We start from the raw sequence: 23,160 nt of genomic DNA, 5'->3' as shown, positions 1-23,160 counted from the left end.
ACCCGTTAAAGTGCATGTAATCAGACTCTTTTGTGTTTAACAGTTTTGGTCATTCACCTGTTTCATTTTCTCCAAATCTGAGTCATCGGCTCCACCTGCATCAGTACTGTTGCCAGCGCCCTTTGCCCTGTACGAAGACAAAAAAAAAACAAAACGAAAACAAATACATTTCATGAACATATCCTTGCAAGGTTCTGTGTTGTCAATGTAACAACTAATCAAGCTAATGACTGCAGTACCAAAGAGATGAAGGCAGAATGAATAGAAAATGCAGAAATGTACGCCCAGAGTGGCAATGAGATTAAAGCCATTAATAAATGAATAAATCCATTTTTTATTCAATAAAACCAAATTAACCAATTATTGCTATTATGAAAATAATATATTTGTAGAATACTTTCATTGTGCTTGGTATCTATCCACCCACCCATCAACCACAGCATATGCAAGATTATGCCTTTGCTACAGTGCACCAGCCACAACCATGGCAACCAACATTTAAATCAATAAGCACAGATGACACATCTACATGGTACATGGTGTACATGCATAGCATTCTCTGATCCATTAGGTGGTGCTATCAGCTGTAAAATATGCTACCAGCAGGGAGGTTGTGGTGTTGCTGCACTGGCCTGAGATGGGAAAGACCGACAAGAGGAGCTGAATTCACGAGGGAGTGGGACAGCATGTATACCTGAAAGCTTGGGACAATGAGGGAGTGGAGTCCATGCTCTTGGGGATGGAGTTATTCCTGTTAGTGAAACACACACACTCTCTTCTTAGAAAGAAAATGAACAACAGTCACACACAAAAAAGTACTCCTGTCCTCAGGCGAAGACAGATGTGCAGGTGGTAACAAAAATGCAAAAAGACACACGTGCGCACTGATGAAGAACTAGCTGTGCGGTGAGTCCAAACAAGACATACCAGGGTTACAGATTCACCGGTGACGACTGAATTACCTGGTCATAGAAGATTTCTCCCAGGGTCTTCTTAGCGTGTCTAAGAGTGAGATAAAAAGTAAAAACATGAGCTGCTTATTTGAATTTTGCATCAGAAGGATTGTAGGTAGCGTGCTATTAATAAACTTTCCAGTTCTCACCACTTTGACCTTGCGGCTCTGAATCATCCTGTAGAGAAAAGACCGAGAACTTCTGTAAACACTGAGTCACTCTCGTTTATTCCTTTTCTTCAATCTCTCTATCATCTACAATTCTTCACATTTTATTGTTTCTCAGTTAAATTAAAGTAATGTCACAAAGAAAAGCAGCTCTTACATTATCTTGTGTCTTTGGAGGTGCTTTCTCCCCTGTATCTGCAGCTTTTCTCCTGAGGAGAAAATCATTTGAATTCATTTCACACATAACTGAAAATTTGGAGGGTTGGTTGAGTACAACGTAAACTTTATGTTTTTATTTATAATTCAAGTGGTGATGTGGCACAAATAAAACAAACTAATGTAGTAATTACTTATTTTCTGAACCATCTTGGCTCATCTATGAATGTTTTATGACTTATGCTTCTGATAAACATTATCTCACTTATGTCTCACCGTGTCCTTTAGCTAAGACCTCTCCCAGTACACAGAATGTCAGATAAGCAAGAATCATCAAGTTAAGATGCACAGAGTGATGTAAGAACTAGATGTAACTAAGTGTCATCAGTTTGATATCTGTCAGGTCTGTTGAATTAGATACACACCTCAATTCAATATTCACACACATTAAAGAGCACTTTCTGATCTATCAAGTCAGCAGCCCGCTCACGTATGATCATTAAAATCGGTTGTTTGGTATGCCATTCCATTGTTTAGGGCAGTCTCAGAAGATAAAATGTGATCTACATCCATTGATTGGGGCTCAGACGGACGGAGACGATCTGTCCTCCTGAGCCCAGCGCTGCAATGCGTTACCAGTGCCCTGAATTTAGAATAAATTCTTGCTTAATTTAAAGAGATCCTATCTTGTTATCTGTTCTCTGGCTTCAAATGAAGAATCAGTGTTTAACGGTAATCAATAAACTTTGTGAGTATTGGGCGTTTAATTTAATTGTAAATTGTTGGGGTCACCCACCTTCGTGCCAATATGGCACTCATCTCACCCATCAAACCACCTCCTCCCACTCCTCCAATGGAGGAATTACTGCTCCTGCTGGAGTCACTTCTACCTGCTGGAGCTGCAGGAGCTTGATCCTCCTGCTGAGGGCAGCAAATAAAAATAAATAAATAGAAAGAAAAAAAACATGGGAGGCTTGTATGCCTGTATGCTATTCTAAGCGGCTACAACTGGATCAATGCAGAAGCAAAATACCATTTGCATAACAGAAAATGCATATAACCAATCAGTTTTTATCCAAGAGTTTAATTATTCTCTCAGAAGAGCTTTTCTTTTTTGCTGCAAATATTTTGACTTCTCATAGTAAGAATAGAAATGTGAAGGATCTTTTCATATCTAAATAAAGGGGAAAAAAACTCTCAGAACAAGTGGGAATGAACAATGTCATCTAAACAAACCACTTTAATATTATCTATATCACAAAAGTTTTCATCTCATTACATTACATTGGATTTAGATGAGGTTAATCAAGGGATTCTTGTTTTGAGAAATGATGTGAACCATCTTCAGCAATACTTGCATCATCTAAGCCATGACAAATCAAATGTCCAAACCAGCAAAAGAGTCAAGAAGTATGATGAACTTACTCACCTTGGACACTTTACGGAGTTTGGCTCCTGCCAAAGCAGCTGCCAAACCCCCTCCTCCTCCTTCACCACCACCACCAATGCCATCTCCTCCTGCAGTCGGCAATGGTGGAGCTGGTGGAGGTCCCGTGGGAGGTGGCCCAGGTGGAGGAGGGATGCCGGCAGCTGGCGGAGGGCCAGGGGGTGGAGGAGGAGCTGGAGGAGGGGGTGGGCCTCCAGAGACCATCGGTGGAGCTGGAGGAATATGGACTAGAGACAGAAGCAAGAATCAATAACATTTATTGATTTATAAAGAATCAAGATGAACAATGATGGCAGTATGGCACCAACAAAGCGCAAAACTAACAAGATAGGCAAAGCCGAGTACACAGACAGATGTAGTGAAAAACATTTTAAACAAGCTTGTTTCAGTCTGTTGCCAGGGATTTGTCCCTGCCTCTCCGTGTTTTGTTGTTTTTTCCTTCTTAATTTACATGGCAGCACTCTGAATCAACCATCAATCTGATGTTTTGACATACGGGGGGATTATCGTTTGAATGACCTGATTCTGAAGAATTACATAATGAAAATAATGAGGAAACCACTAAAACTGGACTGTATTGTAGTTAAGTGCTGTCATGATAAGGACCCAGGTGTTTCCTGACCTGCAGCAGCTTGTCTTTCTCTCTCTTGTCTCTCTCTTTCCTGACGTTCCCGCTCCTGTCTTTCTCTCTCCTGTCGTTCCTGCTCCAACCTCTGCTGCTCCAACCTATGAACAAAAACACAGTTACAATTACGTCTTAAAAATACAACAACAACAAAAACAATAGATTTACAGTTGTTTTATTACATGTACATCTTTCAAATTTGCTAACCATAAGACAACGCAGTATTGATGGCATGATGGGACATTTAGTAATATTAACATTTTATAGACCTGCTTTTTCTAAGAAATACACACATGAGAGGTAGAAATAAAACTCCTCAGTCAGATAACCTTTTGTCCAAATGTGCTACTACGTCCCCACAGAAAGAAAGCGAACGCAGCATGTTTTATGTTGAGATGCACTGATCCTGAATGAGCAAAATGGGCCCATAGTTCCTCATCCTAGAGTGTATAAATGAAGATACTCTCTATTTAAGATGTCAGGAACCTGAAGGGTTACTATTATTATTAAAGGATTTTTGAAAAATACTGTATCCCAAAAGGTTATATGATTATTTTTGCTTATTCAGTGTTGTTTTAAGTTTCACAGAGTAGTTGCTGAATTAGTAGAGCAGCAACAATCTACTGGCAACAAGGACAAGTCAGGCTAGAGGAAAGATGGAAGCACCATAAATACTAAAAATAAAAAAAAAAGAAAAGCTAATAGTTGGATTTGTCCTAAATGTTTCAAAGGGGTATTTTGTCACAACAGATCTGATTAATAATGACATCATCCTATGTATCAAATACTTAGACTTATTGATCTGAAAGCACAGGCCATTTTCAGAATAACCAAATTACTTAAAAAAAAACAAAAAAAAACAGTCAACCATGTCTTGCAATTTGGCTTCTACCTACAGACTTTCCACTTATTAAAAGACAAGTGCACAGGATATTTCTCCTCCATGTTATGGTCACATTCTGCTGCAGAAGTAGTCTTTGGAGCCTCCTCAAGCAGATTTTTATTAAATGAACAGCTGAAACCTGCTTTTTTGCATTTTGGGCAGAGGGCAAAAACATGTCTACTGTAAAACAATAAGAGGTGGAGTTCACCAAGTGGGATTAGTTTACTACTGAGAAATCCTCAGCTGGACAAAGTGGCCTCATTAAAGTTGCCCCCGTTTTGCTGCTACACCCTCCCCTCTTCCACAAAACATCTGCCACTCTTCATCACAGCTGTATACAGAACAGGGCACTTAACAGTGTACACATACACTCAAATGCACAAGGCCACACACATGCACACAAACACATACAAAGTCAGGCTAGCTGTGATTTAAAGCTCAGGCAGTGCGCCCAGGACAGTGAGGGGTGATCAGATTCCTTTTTTTTTTTTTTAAACCATCATCTGATACCAGGGAATATTGCAAATGTTCATGAGAACTAACAGCTGAAACAACTATAACATCCACAAACAGCAGCATCTATGCTGGAGTTTAGAGGTCTTTAAAGCTTAGTCAGTCACAGCATGCTTGGAAGCTAATGGGAGCCTCTGACATGATGGACAGTCCAAAAGGCCAATGAAAAACCTTCTTCTCTGTGGAGTCAGTACATCACCTTTTAGTCCAAATGAGATTAAAAGGTTAATGCTGTGTCTATGCAGACCGTCATGAAACCACCTCAACAGGTTTTTCTGACAGAACAGGGTAAAGGAAAGGTGAGGTAGATGCAAGAGCCTTGCTATTCAACCTTTAACCTGAATGAGGGGCTGACTGAGGGTTTAACTGTTGTCGGGTTAATGCCATCAAATCCCCCACATATGCCTGTGTGCAAAACTGTGCCAAGCGGACTACTGCAAAGCCAAGACAGCTTGACTAAGGCTGGACGATAGTTTGCTTCTATGCTCTAGCAGAGCACACACGGCATTTATAGTATTGCTGTGTGCATATTTACCATTGTTTTCTGCATTAGTGAAACAAGTAATGTAACAGTACCTCCGCTGCTGTTCAAGCTCTTCTGGAGAAGGTCCGTTTGAAACCGGGCGGGGGAGGGTTGCATAGCCTGCCAAAACGAAATGAAAAATATGCTCTTTGTAAACACAAGCTTAGACTGTGCAGTTTATTGGTTTAATTGCACTCGAACAATCCTCTTTGAAATGTATCCTCTGCGCTTTTATAGATGAACACACCTTTTTGACCCTTTCTTGCTGCTGAAAGTTCAAAGTCTGAAGCAGCTGTGATGTAACAGAAGGATGGAAGCAGGTGAGCCATAGAAACCTGGCTGTAGTTTTTTACTTCATAAAGGTCAAAATATGAGAAGCAAAGCTTGTTTACAATTTAGTGGTTTGTACAGAATCAAACAGAGTCCCTCCTGCAACTGGCTTTGCAAAAATTACACCCAAACCCACCCAAGAGGGTGATCATTTTTTTGTTTCTTTCTTATACTATTCATTTGTTTTCCTTGCTTTAAGTCTTTCTACTAATAAACACAGGTTACTCTGAGAAACTCAGCAGCAACAATCACACAAAGGAAAACCTATAGCTAAAGGTCAAATTGGGTCATACCCAACACCTGAGACCCTGGGAGCTGAGTCTCTGTTAGATTATGCACCAGCAAGAGTGATGTGTGACTGGTTAAGCAACTGGTTAAGCATCCACACCATGAATAGAAGCATCAGCTCCTCATCTTAGCTGGCCCAGGTTTGAATCTCAGTCTGGGGCCCTTGTCCCAGACACTTTTCTGTTAATCTGCTGTCAAATTAAAGGCCATTAGAGGCCAAAAACCATTACAAGGTTCATTACAGTCTATGTGAAACTGTACATCTGTTTATATTTATATGTATATATGTAATAAACGACAGTACTGTTGACAAAGTTGGTGCCATCTGGCTAGTTTCTCGTTACTGTGTCAATAAAGGAGGAAAACACTGACATTAAACCAAAGAAAGAGCAGCGCACAGTCTGACAACACAAGCCACAAACCTGCAACCCTATGCATAAAATAATACTTCACTTCACTATGGTTGGAGTTTTTATGAACATTCCTTTTCAGGCAAATAACAGTATTTAGCCAGATTTAGAGGGACAAGACAGAAAAATCTCCGTTTAAAAAAAAAGAAAGAAAAAGAAAAAAAAGAACCGAACAAACAAGCAAAGTAAGATACATCGGTTTGGCCTTACTTGAGAGACTAGAAGAAATAAGAAGATTCATAAAAAAATTCATTAATTGTATGTCCTGCCTTCATTTTTTAAAATGAGAGAAGCTCCTATTTGTAGAACACAAACATGCCATTAAAAAGCTAATAATAATGTGTAGTGAGAACTCGTTTACCTGCATCAGCCATGGTGTTTAGGACCTCCACAGCATGAGCCATACCAGTGGCGAATAGCGTTGCATCTTCCTTGCTGCCAAAGTTGAGCCCCCACACCTGCCGAGCATCTCTCCACTGGTGAAAATTGGGTGTAGCCTGGTTGTACTTGAGCCCTCGTGTGATTGGACAGTTTATAACCACCTGAGAGAGAATACCAAAAAAAATCAGTCAATGTGAATCACTATGACATGGAAAAGATGGCTTTGATAATTGGAGGAAATGGTTCAGGTCAGGACGTAGAGAAGTTGTTCATATGTTGAACTCTAGAAAGCCCTATGATGTGTCCATTCACATTGTTCGTATGTGAATAAGCTACTAGTAAAATGCTTTGAATAACTGCATCCCCTAAATGAAAGAATGCAATGCACTTCCACCCCTGCTGGTTAGACATTTATAAAAAGAGAAAACGTGGCAACCTATAGAAGCTGTAATCTTTACAGGAAAAGCTATTAAAAAAAGGGGCCTCACAAGACCACATCCGTTCTAATGCCAAAAATGATGCGTTTGCTTTATTTTTATAAGGATCACACTGGTTTATTTTCCACCCAGTAGGTGGCGTGAGGCCTGTTAACCAGGAAAAGAAAAATCTGCTTTGGGTTTGAGTGTTACTTGAATGTGCTGACATGCCATTTCACTATTTGTTTAAAAGCTTCTGGATTCCACCGAGTAGAGGGGAGGAGAGGAGACCCTGTCAGGGGGAATATCATAGGGGAGCAACATGCGCTGAAAAGAGAGGGCAGCAAGGTCAAGCAAGGTCAGGCAGCTGCAGACAGTGGCATTTTCCAAAACTGTTCACAATCTTATCAAACACAGGGAGAATGTGAAAGGGACACACGGAGAAACAGGATTAAAAAACAACAACAACAAAAAAAAAAAACGAGGGCCTTGACACGCTTTTAGTGTAACGTCTGACTAAAAGAAATCAGCAGGAAAAGCCATAATGTCCTCGGGGAATCCTTGATACGGCAGGTTCACGTGCGTTGTCTTAGCCTCTTTACTCATCCAGTCAAAACAAGATGAATAAAAGTGTCAACAAAAAGTTATTTTATATGCAAACAGACAGAAAAAGGTGCAGAAAATGGGGAGGAAAAAGACACAGCTGCAATATTCGTTAAAACTTGCCCCCTGCTGATCTCATTACCCACAAGTTCACAGCAACTTGCATCTCTATCACCGACAAATATAGAGTCCTTACAGGGTATCAGGCTTCTTTTTAAATTGTCCAGGAAATGGTTGAACAGGCTAACTATCTTGCAGGAAACATCATCTACTTTAGGACCCGTCTCTGGGGAACACTTCAGAGTGCTTAATGTTTAAAAGGAGGAGATGCTGTGGCAGCAGGGACAAGAAAAGGTTTAGTCAAGAATAGACCCACTCCAAAAGAGTTTAGACAGCTTTCCAGCTTGGAATTTGCCGAGGTTTCTATGTGCAGGGGGAGTCATAATGAATACTTTTTCATTCACTGCATAATGAAAATCAACAATTCCTGCATAAGATAAAACAATAAATCCAAAGACTGGCTTCTTCTCTGGTCATTGGTATTCAAGGTTAAAATAAATTAGAAGTGTACATGTGCCTGAATTCAAGTTCTTTAGTGATGGCCTGTTTGTTCTTCTAAAGGGGACATTCACACTAGATTAGTCAGGGGGACTCCGTTAGATTCGGTGGGGATTTTCAAAAAATGTCACATCTTCCTTTTTTTTTTTTTTTTTTTTTTTTATCCAAACTGCATTTAACTTGCAGTTTAATATGTTGTGTTCACATGAGAGTTTTAATTCCTCTTTAATTTGGGTTAAAAGTTAAATCTGCTTTAAAGAGATGAACAATGACCACGTAGGCTACTTTATAATAAAAACAATAATTCTGAAATAAACTGAAGTTAGTGTCAGATTTATTCCCATTTAAAAACTAAATGGATTAATTCCTCTATCATAATATATTCATTCTGCTTTAAGTTCATTCTGGTCGTTCTATTTGTGTTTGTTCCCTTGTCCTGTCACGATGACACACACATGCTGCATGGTCGTCTTCCTCCCTTCTCTAGTATGTCTCCCTTTGCTTCCTCCATTGATGAAAACAGTGAAGTATTATGCTTGTGTGTGGAGGTTGCTTTAAAATTAAAACAAAAATTAAAGTAAAATTGGTAATAATTATTATGCGGTCTACTCGTCTGAATAAGTCATTTTTAATTAAAATACAACATGTAACTGTAGCCATAGCTAAAAACAACTAACTCACTAAGGAACCTCTGATGATAGCGTCATGATAAAATTTAAAAAAAAAAAAAAAAGTTTAAATTAAAAAAAAACAGGAAAAAGAAGACACAACCGGGCTCCTTAACTGACCATCTAAATCTAGCTCCTTCACTGCAGGTAAACGCTAAACAACAGAGCCACACACAGTCTGAGCATCCCTAATTTTACTGTGGGGAGAATATTATTTTTTCAATATTGTTTTGACCTTGGCTTCTGTGAATACACACTGCTGACTTTTTCTTCCTATCCAAACAGAACTCCATGTTACCGCTTCCGTCTTTTTCTTGATGCTCATTTGTGGTTGGCATACCAAGAACCCAGGCTCTTGATAGGATCAATTAAAAAGTATAAAACTCTGAAAAGAAGAGTTCATTGGAGAAGCTGTCAACAATGTTCAGCATCTCCAGTACATTCATATACAGAGAATATTCTCCATATAAGTTTGTGGGAACTTCCCCACATCGTCTGCACAATTTGACCAACATCGCCAAGAACTTCAATATCTCAAGGCTTTTTTTTTTTTCCCCTCGAGAAAGGACGAAAAGATCCTTTCAGTCTCGACTCTTTTGCATTCCCACTAACGTCTAAATTAAATATCAGACATCAGAAACTGGAAAGGCTTAAAAAACATGGGAATACTCAACTCATCATGGTTGTTCAGATGTAATCTGACCAAGTAATCTCACAAGCATGACTCCCCTACTACATTAAAAGTAAATAATGCTTAAAAAAAATTCTGTTAACAAAAAAAAACAACAAAAAAAAACCAAAAAAACACTTTTTTAAATAAAGGCCTGAAATGTCCAGGGTTTATTGTGTCATCATGTGAAAGAGGAATTTATCATTTTAACAGCGCTACTTCCCACCACCTAGCCAATGTCCTTTCAACATTCCTACATGCTCTGCACAAAAAATTAGAGAAAACAAAACACTGAAGGTGTGATGTCCTTCAAGGTGCTCACTAGTCCACATAACCCTGAAAGAACCTTTACAGCCATTTTAGTTTTGAAAGGGACTGAAGAAAAAACAGTCTCACACTCGCTTTTGGAGACCGTCTTTGGCACCACAGATGTCCATGACCTACATGGCAGCAGTAACTATGTGTACCCGCACAAAACGTGCAAGATTAGTCACACATGCAGTCCGCCAAAAGCAGACAGACGCACCTGCTGGTCGGTCTGCATCTTGCGTCCCACTATCCTGAAGGCATTGTTGGTGGGGTTGTGAAAGATCTGGACTCTGCTGAAGGTCTGGGGTCCATTGCCTGCTGGGAGCCACTTCTTATTGCCATCATCATAGATCATCACAGTGGCCCGAGCCTGGCAAATACTTGACTCACTGCAAGACACAGACAAGAAAAATAAGAGAGAATGTGAATGAACATAATGAGAGATAATAAGAGAATGAACAATCAGTAGAGATGGAAGGAGTCTTTAGAGTAAAGCTCTGAGTGAGAATGCAGATATTAAATCTAAGATCTAATTTGATGTGGTTTAAGAGCTGCTAACCGAGCTTCAAGTTTAAATTCCTTTTTCATTTGCTTCTTCATGTCTAAACAAAACATTTCCTCAACAAGAAAAAAGCTTTTGCAGAGGATGTATTGCACACCAACTGCAAGATGAAAGACATGGCACAAAGGTTAATAGAAATAAATAGACCATGTGAGCAGTGCAACCAAAGTAATCCGTTCACCTTTCTGATGTAAGCTACAAGCATCTTGAAGAGTCAGAACTAAAACATCAGGGAAACTTGGGAAACAAAATTCCAACAATGTTTTGATGCATGCATGATCATGATTTAAGAACTGGTCTGCAGGTTGTTAAATTGTTGGTGACGCTGAATGGACTTATTACGCATCTTATAGGAGCATTTGATGGAAAAACAAACAAAGGACACATGAAGAGTGTGTGAAAAGAAAATATTTTAGGTTTGGAAAATAAAGTTGGAGGAAACAATCACAACCAAGCGATGCCACTGAGCACATGGAGCAAGAGGAAGAGCGCCTTGAACGCTTTCAGGCACTTCAAAAGATAGCTGCACCGAGTGTCAGGGGTTAAGACATGTTTAAATATATAAAAATTGTGTCAACACAAAGTTTTTAATGCATCTTGGTGTGTTAGCATCTTGTATGATCTTTATGTTGTGTTGTTATTACTGTTTATTACTTTATTTTACACTATTATTTTTATATTTTTATTGATATTTTAGAGACAGAATATGGGATTTAGGGAGTTCGGGTTGTTGTGGGGAAAGGCTGCTCTGTATTTTCACAAATGTGGATGTATGTGTAACTGCATGTGAGAAAAAATGAGTGTGTGTTCATTCCATTCATGGTTTTTTTTTTGTTTGTTTTGTTTTTTTTTTTAATATAAATCATTTTAATCATGTGAAGCACTTTGTGTTACCTTTGGCAGGAAAAGAACTTTATAGATAAAGTCTGATTTGTTAAGCATTTCTTCAGCTTTTATCTTCATTCATTCATTCATTTTCCGAACCGCTTATTCCAATTCAGAGTCGCGGGGAAGCTGGAGCCTATCCCAGCTGGCTTTGGGCGACAGGCAGGGTACACCCTGGACAGCTCGCCAGTCCATCGCAGGGCCACACACAGAGAGACAACCAACCACTCACGGTCACACTCATTCCTAGGGGCAATTTAGAGTGACCAATTAACCTAACATGCATGTCTTTGGATGGTGGGAGGAAGCTGGAGAACCCGGAGAGAACCCACGCATACACGGGGAGAACATGCAAACTCCACACAGAAAGGCCACTGACCAAACCAGCCAAGGATCGAACCAGTGAGCTTTTATCTTTTTAAATAAAATTTAATTACTTCATCATTTAATTTTTGGTATAACAATCAATTAAGCTGGAATGGCACTTGTAGTCTTCTATTGCATTTGTAGCACTTCTAATATATAGACATTTAAATCTAATAAATGTATGTAAAACAAATGTATGTATATCAAAAGCTCCTTTGTTGGATTTTTTTGAGTAGAGTGTAGAGCAGCTGGAAGGGAAGAAGTAAACACATGGGGGATGAAGACTGGAAGCTGGAGACACCGGATGGAGAAATGAATGAAAACACTGGATTATAAACAGAGACTGATCAAAGTTGAGATCCAGTCCATCAAAACCAGCCTGGTGTCTATTTTTTGCCCGGCCAAAATGTCCCACCATATAAGCGCAGGCTCAAAGAAGCAACACTTATAAACCCAGAGCCTGACCTGCATGACGCAACACATTAAACAAGTAAAACGCATCCGCTGATTTCTGCTTGGAGAAATAGTTCAGTTTGGTCCCAAACATAACATGACAATGAAAGGAAGTTGTGTGGAGCTCCGCCGGACAAACAAGGCCCTGGAATCTTCAGCCTGCTCGACATCAGCCTCCTCTTTCATACACTTTGTAGGAAAACAGTGATGCATGCTCTGAGATCAGTGACAAAATATTTATTTATAGCTCTGTGCTGTCAAAATACACACTGTTAGATGTCATTCAGGTATTTCAATTACAGTTTGTGTGCTTACATGTGTAGATGCCAGACAGGAAGAATCTGTTACACCTTTCCTTAAGTATAGAAATGACAGAAATAATCAGTAACAAAAAAAAAAAAAATTTAAATTAAAAAAAAAAATCATCAAACAGCAAAAACTGAACTAGTTTCCAATTAAAACAACAGTTAATGTTGAGTTTAGGAGACATGAGTGTGGTCTGTAACTGTTGCTTCGCTGTGTCAGTTTTCTACTATTCCTCCCCCTTCTCTCCTTATTTGCCTCCCATGCTTTCCCTACAGTCCCCTAATCCATCTCTTCCACCTCTCCCTCCATCTGTCCCACCCATGATACAATCTGCTACTTCCTGTGACAAAGCACCAAAGACACAACCCACTTCCTGCTGCCAACACTGCCTAATAAGGACGGCTCCCGTCTGAATAACCAATGCTTAAACACACACACACACACAGACACACACACACACAGGTCCTGCATTTTCCTACTCGTTGATAACATGTAAATGATCTCCATATTAGCAAGAAAATGCAATTTGTCTTTGGGACTCACAGGACATCTTAATCAAAGATGAGAGAATAGCGAGCATAAGCTTCAAGTTTCATACATTTTTAAAAGCTTGGAGAAGACCCAGGATCAGCCATGAAATGTTTTGGCCCATGAACATCCATATGAAGAAGAGACTTTAATACAGAAAGTACCAGTAACAGTAACTAATCTCTCTACAGAAAAATGCTTTTGATCACAGAAACGGTCATTAAATAAACATCAAAATGCTTTCCTGTGATTGTATTATTTGGCAATCATATTAAAGTTGTGCCCGAAGACTTCCAAGTGAATTATTTCTGGTTTTCTACTCTTAATTTCTCTTCTCTGCCTGCTGAGTAACCTGTACAGATTTTTTAAGTGTCTTGCACTTTCACTCCAAGTCTTTGTTCAATATTGAGCTGGAGGCATTTGTGTTCTGTAATATTAAACAATAATGACTGCTGACTTTCTGTAAATCCTAAAGAAAAAAGAAGAAGCTTTTTCTACTGGCTAAGGATTTTCAGATCTAATTTTAACTCTGGGTCCCGATTAAGGCCATTTTTGATTGATCAGCATTGGGGTCACAGCGTACACTTAAACGAATCTCTGTTGTTTTAAATCGCCCATGCTTTAACAAAGCTGCTCCAAAACATCGAAGCAGGATGTTCTAAACATCTCTGGTATGTGGAAGATAGTTTAATGTAGAAAACAAGAGCAGCCCAACAGCCTGTTCAGTTCTGCCAGTTTGATCTGACTTGTTTGGCTGAAATGACAAGTTTACTCAGCAAAGGTTAATCCAAACACACAACACTGGATTTGGTTTCTGATTTTAAAAAGTAAACAGTCAATATTTCACATGAATTATTATAATTACGGAGTTAGAAGTTAAAATCAAAATCAGTATGGCTGTCAACACTGTTAAAGAAAGCTATAGAGATAAGAATCTTTTGGATGAAGATGTACAATAAAGTATGCCACCACTACCGATGCCCATTACTGGCTTTACTGCAGGTATTTGGAGTTCTGGTACTTTGGTTTAACCTTATTACACACTGGATTAAGTCCTCAATGAATGACAAGCATGCAGTGCCTCATGCACTCTAGTTGAGAGGATCTCATTCAAGAGAACACATTAAGGCTGGCCATGGAGGAGACCTTACATTTTGCATGGTCATGTTTAACATGTTAATGTACTTCTGAACATCTTTTTACCATGTTGATGTACTTTTGTTGCATATCCCACAACTGTTTGTTAGAGTAAAAAAAAAAAAAAAAAAAAAAAAAAAACTTATTGTCAGTTTAGTAATGGAGCTTAAATACTTGCTTGGGACATCCTAAATTGTGAGGCTTGAAATAAGGAGATCTAACTTAGGATGTTCAGGCTGATTTAATTTAGGGATGGACAGTAAAATGCTGAAAAAAAAAGAGATTTGGACTAAATTTACACCCTTCACTATGATAACACAACAGATTTTCATTCAACTCATCTACAGAACCAGGTGTGTCTCAGGAATCTATCAGGTCAATTGACAGTAGAAAATATTAATGTTTTTGTCATATCATTCACCACTAGCTAAAAATGTCGTACAATGCACTTGTTATTGGTCATAGTCTAAAACACACTGATTCAAATATTTAATGCTGTAAACAGTTTACCATAAAACCAAATTAAATAAATCCAATATAGATTGAGTTCTATTATGCTGTGTTGTTAAAACACTCACACACTTTGCACTCATAAAACAATTTTTAGTTGTTTACACACTCATTCTCAGCTGAGTATCTTAAAAGAACATTGTGACATTAAAAAAAAAAATCAAAAGAAATACTTAAAAAATATTTAAAGAAATGATATTTCTTCTGAAAAGAACAGCTTCTTCAAAACATTACAGGCATTTTAACTCCTTCAATCAGCCACAGTCTGCCCAGCAGTTTCCAGAGGCTCAAGCATCTATGGTTGAATTGATCCTGCATCAAACAGTCATGCAGCTGCTGGTGTGAGGGGCAGAGAGGCCATACAGGAACTGGGAGGGGACAGACACGCAGGACTGGGAAACGGATGCATATTTAATGGCAGAGAAAGCAATGGCTCTGGAGTGAGACTGAGTGAGCAGCTGCATTATTGATAGAATTACGGACACCCAGACTCTAAAAGGGTTAGTGGCGCACATACATGAAGACATGGACTTGCAAATACCCTCACACCTGTCAGGCTGCCAACACGTGTCAGCCCGGTCCACAGGGTATAACAGGCTGCAGAGGGCATGCGATGTGGTTGGACTGGACTGTGTTTTACTGGTGGAATAAATCACCAAAGACGTGGTCATAAACAATCTATTCCTGTTCTTCTTCATACAGCGGATCCATCTTAATTTATCAGCAGTGCACTCGTGAGGACACCGAGGTTAGCTGTGTAGCCAGGTAACCACTCAACTTAAGAGGTTTTCTCTTAAGCACAGACAGGTCACTGGCTGATGCTTCAAGAGGGATTTGATATGCCAGCTTTTAACAATACTTCCAGCAGCGGAAACTATTATCACAATGTGTTCGTTTTGCTCCAACCACAGTTGAAACCAGTCTGTTTTACTTCATTAATACATAGTCAGAGAAAGTTTCGCCAGGATGAGGTACTGCTGATCACTGAAGAGTTAACAGGAAATCACAGAGCATCACTGGAACACGTGCTCCCTTGGAAATGTCTGTATAAGGCTGTGCTCTCTGAGCTTTCCTCCAAACATGCTAGCAAGCACAGTCAAGCCCAGTAGCTCTGTTTTTTCCTCCAACCCACCCCTCCCCCTCTTACCGGACCATCCCCCTCTGTATTCTTTACTTATTATTTTCCTTCTCCAAATCAAAACTTTCAGCAAGCATTAAATCTGTCCAGGGATGCCTCTTATTGGCAACTTTGTCTTGGCATTTCTAATACGACACTGCAGCATATATGGCGTAGTAGCGATGGGTAAATCTGACTTACGCAGGAAAAATGCTAAGATAAACTTCACCTCTCATTCAAGTCTGAATCTGTTCTGTGCATCAAGATATAAGTTCATGACACAAAATAATGCAACAAAAACAGAACGCCATTAGTCTGTACAGGCTGATAAAAGAGTGAGGCTGTAAAGCACTGTCTGGACAACAAGCAGAGTAATATACTTTGACTTTCCATCCTGCATGAGTCTTTAATGCCACAATATGAAAAGCCCACATCCCAGCTTCATAACTACAGACGAGTCCAATTTTTTTTTTTTAATGAAGTTCAGGCTTTTTGACTTAAACCTGCCTTCAGGAATGTCTTTCTCCATGGCCAGCAGACAGTGAAAAGGATTTGCAAGAGCATTATCTGCAGAAACCTTCACTAAATACTCCTGATCTCAGTCCAACAATAACGTCCATTCAGCTTTGTCCCTGTTAAAAGATTTTTTGTTTTGTTTTCACAGCACTAAAGAATGATTTACACATATTCACAGCAAAATAAACACAATTGTGGAGAAACAGGAGTCTCATTCAATTGAGCAAACTGAAGCTGGGCATGTTACTTCTCAGATGGATAAACCAATTAATTAATTTGTTACTTATTTTCTTTTTCCTTGTCAACTACAACAAGGATACACTGAAAACCACAGAGGGATCAACTGTGACTTACTTTATACTGACAGGGTGAGGGGAGGAGCATAAACTTTTAGGCCACGATTTTTCCAGTACTGTCTACAAATAAAAAGTTGTCTTGGAGCTCATGGACGCAGAATGTGGTAATGTACAATAAATGGTGAAAACTTCAAACTGCAGGAGTGAAACTTTCCCTTTCAACCGAATGGCTTACAATAGACAAAGTGAGAAAAGACAACGCTGACTGAAACGCAGCTGCCGACAGAAGCGAGAAAAGGAAGTGTTATTAGTGGAAGGAGCAATGTGGGAAAACCCTGCATCTGCCAGTGCATAATGAATAATGGTTTATATACAGCATAATGTTGTGTGTGGCAAGTGTGTATTTCCTTATATCAAACAAATTAAAAAAGGTTGCTGAATCTTGAGGTTGGAATTTGAGTAAAACATAATCAGAGCATGAAGGCAGAAATGCGTCATATAACAGTAAATTATGAGGAATATGATTTGTGGTCAGTAGAAAACAAACATATTGTGTCATAATGATGATAAACTACTCGACCTCTGATAGAAAGCCCACACAATAGCTTGTTGATGCAGGGTCCAGTCATCTGACAGCGCACTGTCCTCACATCACCCTCTGGCTATCTATACGGCTGTCAGAGAGGTTGAGCTGGGCCCACATGAGTCTGAACTACATATATCTAGAGACTACCCCTGAGGTGCAATCTAAGCCGCCAAACTGCAAAGAACAGGCCCTGCGGTGGAACATACTCGCCCTGTAAATGTTATGTAGCTCAACGTTCAGATGCTGAATAAACTTCTCACTAGCAGTATGAGGTTTCTTCATTTTCATTGCCAATGCAGATGAGAACGATCTTTCTGAAATATCCAACAGTAAAAAAAGAAAAAAAGGGGAGAGCTAACTTAGGGAAAAACTAACTTAGCAATAACCTTTTGAGAATGATGAAGTCACATCATTTCTTGTAAACCAATGAACTTGAGTCAGCATCCCATCCACACAGAAAAGTTTCATTTCTATGTATCACCCCAACCTGACCTAATTTAGAATAGATTTGCATGTTAAAGTCCCTCCAACTGCGGATAATACAGGTAAAGTAGAAGTCTACCAGCCCTTAAACTTCAACTTTCTTCATCTTTTTCCTTCTGCCTGTTCCTTCTCATGCAGGTCCTAGCTTGCTGCTAAATACACACAAGCACACACTTGCTGCAGGCTACTACTTTCTGCCTCCATGCATCAGCCATACAAACACAAGCAACCAGGCCTTCTCGGCTATTCTTAAACTCTTGTTCTAAATATCTTGTAATGGAGTCAGACATCTTAAAAAAAACTCTTCAACTGAGAGCATGTGGTAGCATTCCTTAAGGGCTGACTCATCATTTGCCTGGTTTCAACACAGACCACTTGTTATTAATACTGGTTTTGAAAAGATTCTTAGACAAAAACATTAACTTTTTGTTTGACCATTTCAAACGCAGAGATAAATTCCTTTCAGATCCTGGGGCAGTGCAGATTACATGTGCTCTGGTGTGTATGAGCACATATGTCAGGAAGGGAAATGGGGGATCACGACTGGCACACTTACTGCCCATATTTGGAACCATTTCACCTCAGTCCTTACTGAGCTCAATTCCTTTTACAGGTTGGAGCATATCCTTCTTGACTCAGGCCAAGGAGGAGGAGGGATCCCCCTCAGAACAATCCCTGTTCTTGACTGCCCTGACTTGTACACCTCTTTCCTTTCCACAGAAAAAGAGATGCCTCTTTTGCTCAACTTTGGGTCAAATGCTAAGAAAAGGAAGGAGGCAACACCTAAGTCATACTTCCTGCTTGTCCTCAACACCAACACTAGGGTCCATGAACTTTTACCATACCTTAGTGAAGTGTAGACTGTTAGGGCCACATTTCCTCTCTCATATGTGATGCTGTGGCTAAAACCTTAACAATGAAAAAGGTTTTTGAAACAACCAAGCATACAACCTGAAACTGTTCAGCCAAACATCACGCGAAACATTTATGCTAAATTTAACCCATGTGATTTTGTGGGCGACACTTTGAGAAAAGAAAAAAAAAAAAAGTTTAATCTAGACTTCATAATTCAAATAGATCAAAGTGTCTCAAAAGATTACTCAGAAAGATACATCCAGGAAGGGTAACATACACACGAAAAAAAATAAAAATAAAAACATGTAAACAAGATTCACTGTAATGTATGTCACCCAAGCAGAAAACAGTTTAGTCTTCAACAGAAGAAGTAAACAGATTAGCTTACATTAAATATGCATTTCAGTGTTTGGTAATAAACATCTCATTATCTCTGGGTTACAACTCTCTAGAGGCCATGTTATCCTTGCTTAAAGCTCAGCATACAAGTAGTGAAGACAATGTAAGGAAACTGGCCAAAATGCTAAAGCCAGCACCAAGAGTCTTCTTTCTAATGCAGCCTTTGTCCATCAGCAATCACCATCATCCCTGATAAGGAAAGCCAAGATCTGAGGGTTTGATTGATAGGAAACTTCACAATGCCTGACAGCATAAAGCCGTTTTTATACTAACTGGGGTCCATTATGTGCCATTAAGCAGTGGACCCCAGATGAACCGACTGAATCTTTATGTCCATTAGCAGCACTGACCATACTGTACACCACTATAAGCTCTGGTTTCACTATGCTAGAACAAAGCTCTTTGTATGCTTTAATGATGTCTCCCAGCTAGACTACTGCAGAGAAGACCATAAGAGGAGTACATGCATCTTTAACGTCATATGACTACTGTACTTTAATTTACATCATCTGATAAAATAGTGATAGATAATTCTTTAAATGAAAATAAATTGGAAAAAAAATGCATGCAAAATTACAACTGCCCACATAATCTTAGCCTGACTTCAAAGGCTAACATCAGATTTACTGAACCTCGTGATTTACAGAAATACAAAAGAGTTACAGGTTATAGGTCACATTACAAGTTCTTCAGAGGTTTAGATCATTATCATAAATACAATCAGAAAAGAAGTGTTACCAACTCATAAAAATTCCCTGCATGACAATAGCTGTGTCATTCTCACCAAATCCTAAAGAACCATCTTAAGTGCCAGTCTAACAAGTATAAGATGTTTCCACCACTTTTGACCTCAACTGATCAAGAATGGACAATGATGATGATTTCTAGCAAAGTCCAGATAAAGATCAGATCTGATCAGGAACCATGAGGAAGGCGACATCATGACTGAACCAATGATGGACAGCTAAATGAAGAAGAGAAAATTTTGCTTGCCATCATAAGACATCCAGGTAAAATTTGAAGCTGCCCAGAGAGACAAATGTCATATGGAAAAAATAAATTATTAAATTAAAGAAAAAATAAAATAAAATTGCTGAGAATCTGGTGAAAGGTCATGCTAATCTAAAGTCTGAACTAATTTAACTGTTTAAAAGAGACAGAAATATTATGAATATGTTTTTAAAAATAACTGTGAAGATCTGGTGTGCTATTACAGCAGCTACTGGGACACGTAATCATATCACCTTTTACATCTGAACGCCATTTCTGTTTCAGGATCCTTCGGGTTTATTGTCCTCTCAGTAGATCACAAAGTCTCATTTTCAACATTTCTAATCTTCTTTCAGTCACTACTTGATTTGTTTATGTTAACAGTACAGTTATCGGTCAATGTGTTTCTGTGTCAGAAGAAAAATACATTTGCTCAGTTATGTTACAACATCACGTTTTACTGCCCAAATACTCTGAAGAAGAAGATGATAAAGTTTGAATTGTAGTTTGAATGCTACACAAAAGCCCTGTGTACACCATGATGCAGAGACAGTAAAACGTAAGAGGTTTTGTTGCCTTTCTGGCATCTTGTTTACATGGTAAATCAGTATTGGTGAGTCCTGTCAGTGTAAACTAACATCTTTCCCTGCATGGAGTTTTCAAATCACTGTTGTGTAAATCTTTTTTTTGTTTGTTTTTAAACACGTTTTTAAACTGTAGTGGGAATAGGACTTTATAGTACTGTGATAATGTCAGGAAAACGGTAGAAAGCAGAAAAAAGTGGACTACGTATTTTTAAAACTTAAATGTGGGCAAATTTAGGATATTTTTTTAACCTGAAAACAACTAAAGATGCAGAAACTAGAGCTGTGTACCTTTTGCTTCACAAAAGAGAAAGTGTCAATACAACTAATCTCAGGAAGCATTTGTCCACTTTTACTCTGTCTTCAAATGCAAGGTATTTACAACCTCAAAGAACATATCTAGCCTCTCTTATCAAGAAAGAATTTAGGAGGTTTTATCATAGTTTTTTCCCCAACTCTGTGAGCAATCAATGGGTAAAATTACTTCAGTAGCCAACAGCCGTCATATGCAAGTTGTGGACTTTTATTATGACTCACAACATGTACAATACTGGGGAGGATTACTCAGAAACCAATACCAAAAAATCCTACTTTTATATTATCATATAAAGGTTTCTGATATCAGAAAAGGGTGTTCCTTTCTAAGATAGAGCTGAATGGGTTGCTGCCTGATGCAGCAACTTTGCCTTTTGTTACCTTTTTTAAAAAAAAAAAAACCAACTAAATAAAAAGGAAGTTTAAATTGATGCAACTGCTTTGTTTTAATTATATCAATCACAGTAATTTTGAGATACAAGTCACTGAAATACATAAAGATTCATTGTTAATTCATTCATTCATTGTTAATTAAATGGGGATCGTTGCGAGACCAATAAAGATGCACAGAAGATTGATTTATAATACATAATAGTAATTATCCATCTATTTATTGTTTAATTTAAGTACATCTACAAAAGATAGAGTTGTGTGTAGATTCATTATATGAGCCAACAGCCATTTGGAAATACTGGTTTGTCCTGGTCCAATGAAACAACTGGGTCCAAAAGCTGACTGAACAAAGGTGATTTTAATCCAAGTTATGCCAATGCTAATGTGTACACAAACAGGGCTCCATCTAAAACATGTTTACTTCCTATTTTCTCCTTTAGCAGAAACAACTTCACCATCATGATCTGGATAAGTTTACACAATTGAGCAAATCCTAGTATGTACTTACACGGATTTGGATGAAATGCCAATGAGATGAGTAGACTAACCTTTTAAAGACACGTGTATAGAGCGCTGTAAACAAATTACGCATTTTCTTACCCTCACAACACTATTTCCTGGGTTGAAAGTTTTAGAATTCTGAGCAAAAATAAAAAGTGTATAACAGAGCAGTTTAGTTCAAGTTAAAGCCTAAAATAAACGATTACAGATAATATCGTACAGACAAAATGTAAGGGCCTAAATTCACGACACAAGACAAAAACAGCAGCTACCACCAAGGAAACTGGCTTTGTCACAAAGTAGACAATGGAGGATTTTGTATGTTGAGCAACTCCTGTAGCAAAGCGTCTAATCCAAGAGGCAGGCCAGCATAATGGCCTATTTATGAGCGCAAGAGGTGGGAGGGCCATAGGGGTAAGTTGTTTCAGGGAGAAGGGTAGAAATGATTGGGTGTTGTGGGAGACAAAAATCACACGGTAGAACCATTTCAAACAGTGTGGCGTGACGAAGTGTGCATGCTTTGTGATCAGCGACACAATGAGAAGTGCTTTGAGGTATGTTATCAACATGCAACTCTTTATGATTCATTAAATGAATCCATTATTCTTAATCTATAATGGATAAAAATTCCCTCAGGCACATCTCATTTACTTGTTATTGCTCCTGGAGTACAGGACGAGGAGAAAAAAATCTAAATGCTGCTTATACGAAAACAAAAGACATATTTTTTCCCCCATGTATACTGTTTTAATCCACAATCTGCTAAAAATAAAATATACTGATGGCATACCAGAATATGACCAAACAATAGATAAAGCAGGTTTAACTGGATGTAACCAAAAATATTAGCATGGATTGAATAAAGTGATATTTTCTAAATATTTTCAAACAGGCTGTAGAAGACTTCAACTAAAAAAGCTCGACTGTGCAAGGAATTAGATGAACAAGTATTGACATGAAATATGAACATCCAGACATATCAAGCACACACAAACATTACACAACAAGAATGTGCTGCTGTTGCAACCCTGATGAGTTTCATCTAGTTATCCTTACAAGGGCATATGCAATAATACTGCTAAATGCCTCAAATAACAGTGTCTGGCCTGTTAGGACTGCGGCTCAGAGAAAATATTTTAAATGAGGAAGATGACATGACAGCAAAACAAGGGTCACTGTTAAGAGCTGCATTCCTTTCTAGCTACTGGCAAAGCAGACAAAGGAGGTGTTGAGACACAAAGGAGACTGGAAGACCTTCTCCCTGCTTTTAAGACTGATCAATAATAATCTCTTGCAAGAGACCAGAGTAGGAGCTCAGCTTGGCATCGCTTCCACAAATGTAGAGCTTCTAAACTGAGTGTGGGGTCATTACACCTGTGTGTGTGTGTATGTATTACATCGCATCATGAGTTTTTAGTATTTGAGCCTGAGGCAGACATACTGCTGGTGTCAGACGGGACAAGTCTTTGAGTCAGAGA

General features: G+C 38.7%; 1 protein-coding gene across 3 annotated transcripts in view; it reads right to left on the bottom strand.

Annotated features, from left to right (window-relative positions):
- Positions 1-23,160, bottom strand: part of vaspb (vasodilator stimulated phosphoprotein b) — a 28,463-nt gene that overhangs the window by 2,878 nt on the left and 2,425 nt on the right. Inside the window, exons 2-12 of one of the 3 annotated variants that reach the window (XM_079246702.1) lie at positions 10,118-10,289; positions 6,657-6,837; positions 5,321-5,387; positions 3,346-3,449; positions 2,706-2,950; positions 2,073-2,197; positions 1,278-1,329; positions 1,103-1,130; positions 963-1,002; positions 695-751; positions 58-127 (exon numbers count right to left, since the gene is read on the bottom strand). In XM_079246702.1, coding sequence (XP_079102828.1) covers positions 58-127; positions 695-751; positions 963-1,002; positions 1,103-1,130; positions 1,278-1,329; positions 2,073-2,197; positions 2,706-2,950; positions 3,346-3,449; positions 5,321-5,387; positions 6,657-6,837; positions 10,118-10,289 — 1,141 coding nt within the window. The remainder of the gene's footprint in view (positions 1-57; positions 128-694; positions 752-962; positions 1,003-1,102; positions 1,131-1,277; positions 1,330-2,072; positions 2,198-2,705; positions 2,951-3,345; positions 3,450-5,320; positions 5,388-6,656; positions 6,838-10,117; positions 10,290-23,160) is intronic. The other 2 variants (XM_079246703.1, XM_079246704.1) reach the window with 2 other exon arrangements.

This window comes from Telmatherina bonti (assembly GCF_933228915.1).
Source record: "Telmatherina bonti genome assembly, chromosome: 9".
NCBI lineage: Eukaryota > Metazoa > Chordata > Actinopteri > Atheriniformes > Telmatherinidae > Telmatherina > Telmatherina bonti.
Note: the sequence above shows the minus strand (reverse complement) of the source record. Positions and strands in the feature narration are given on the sequence as shown.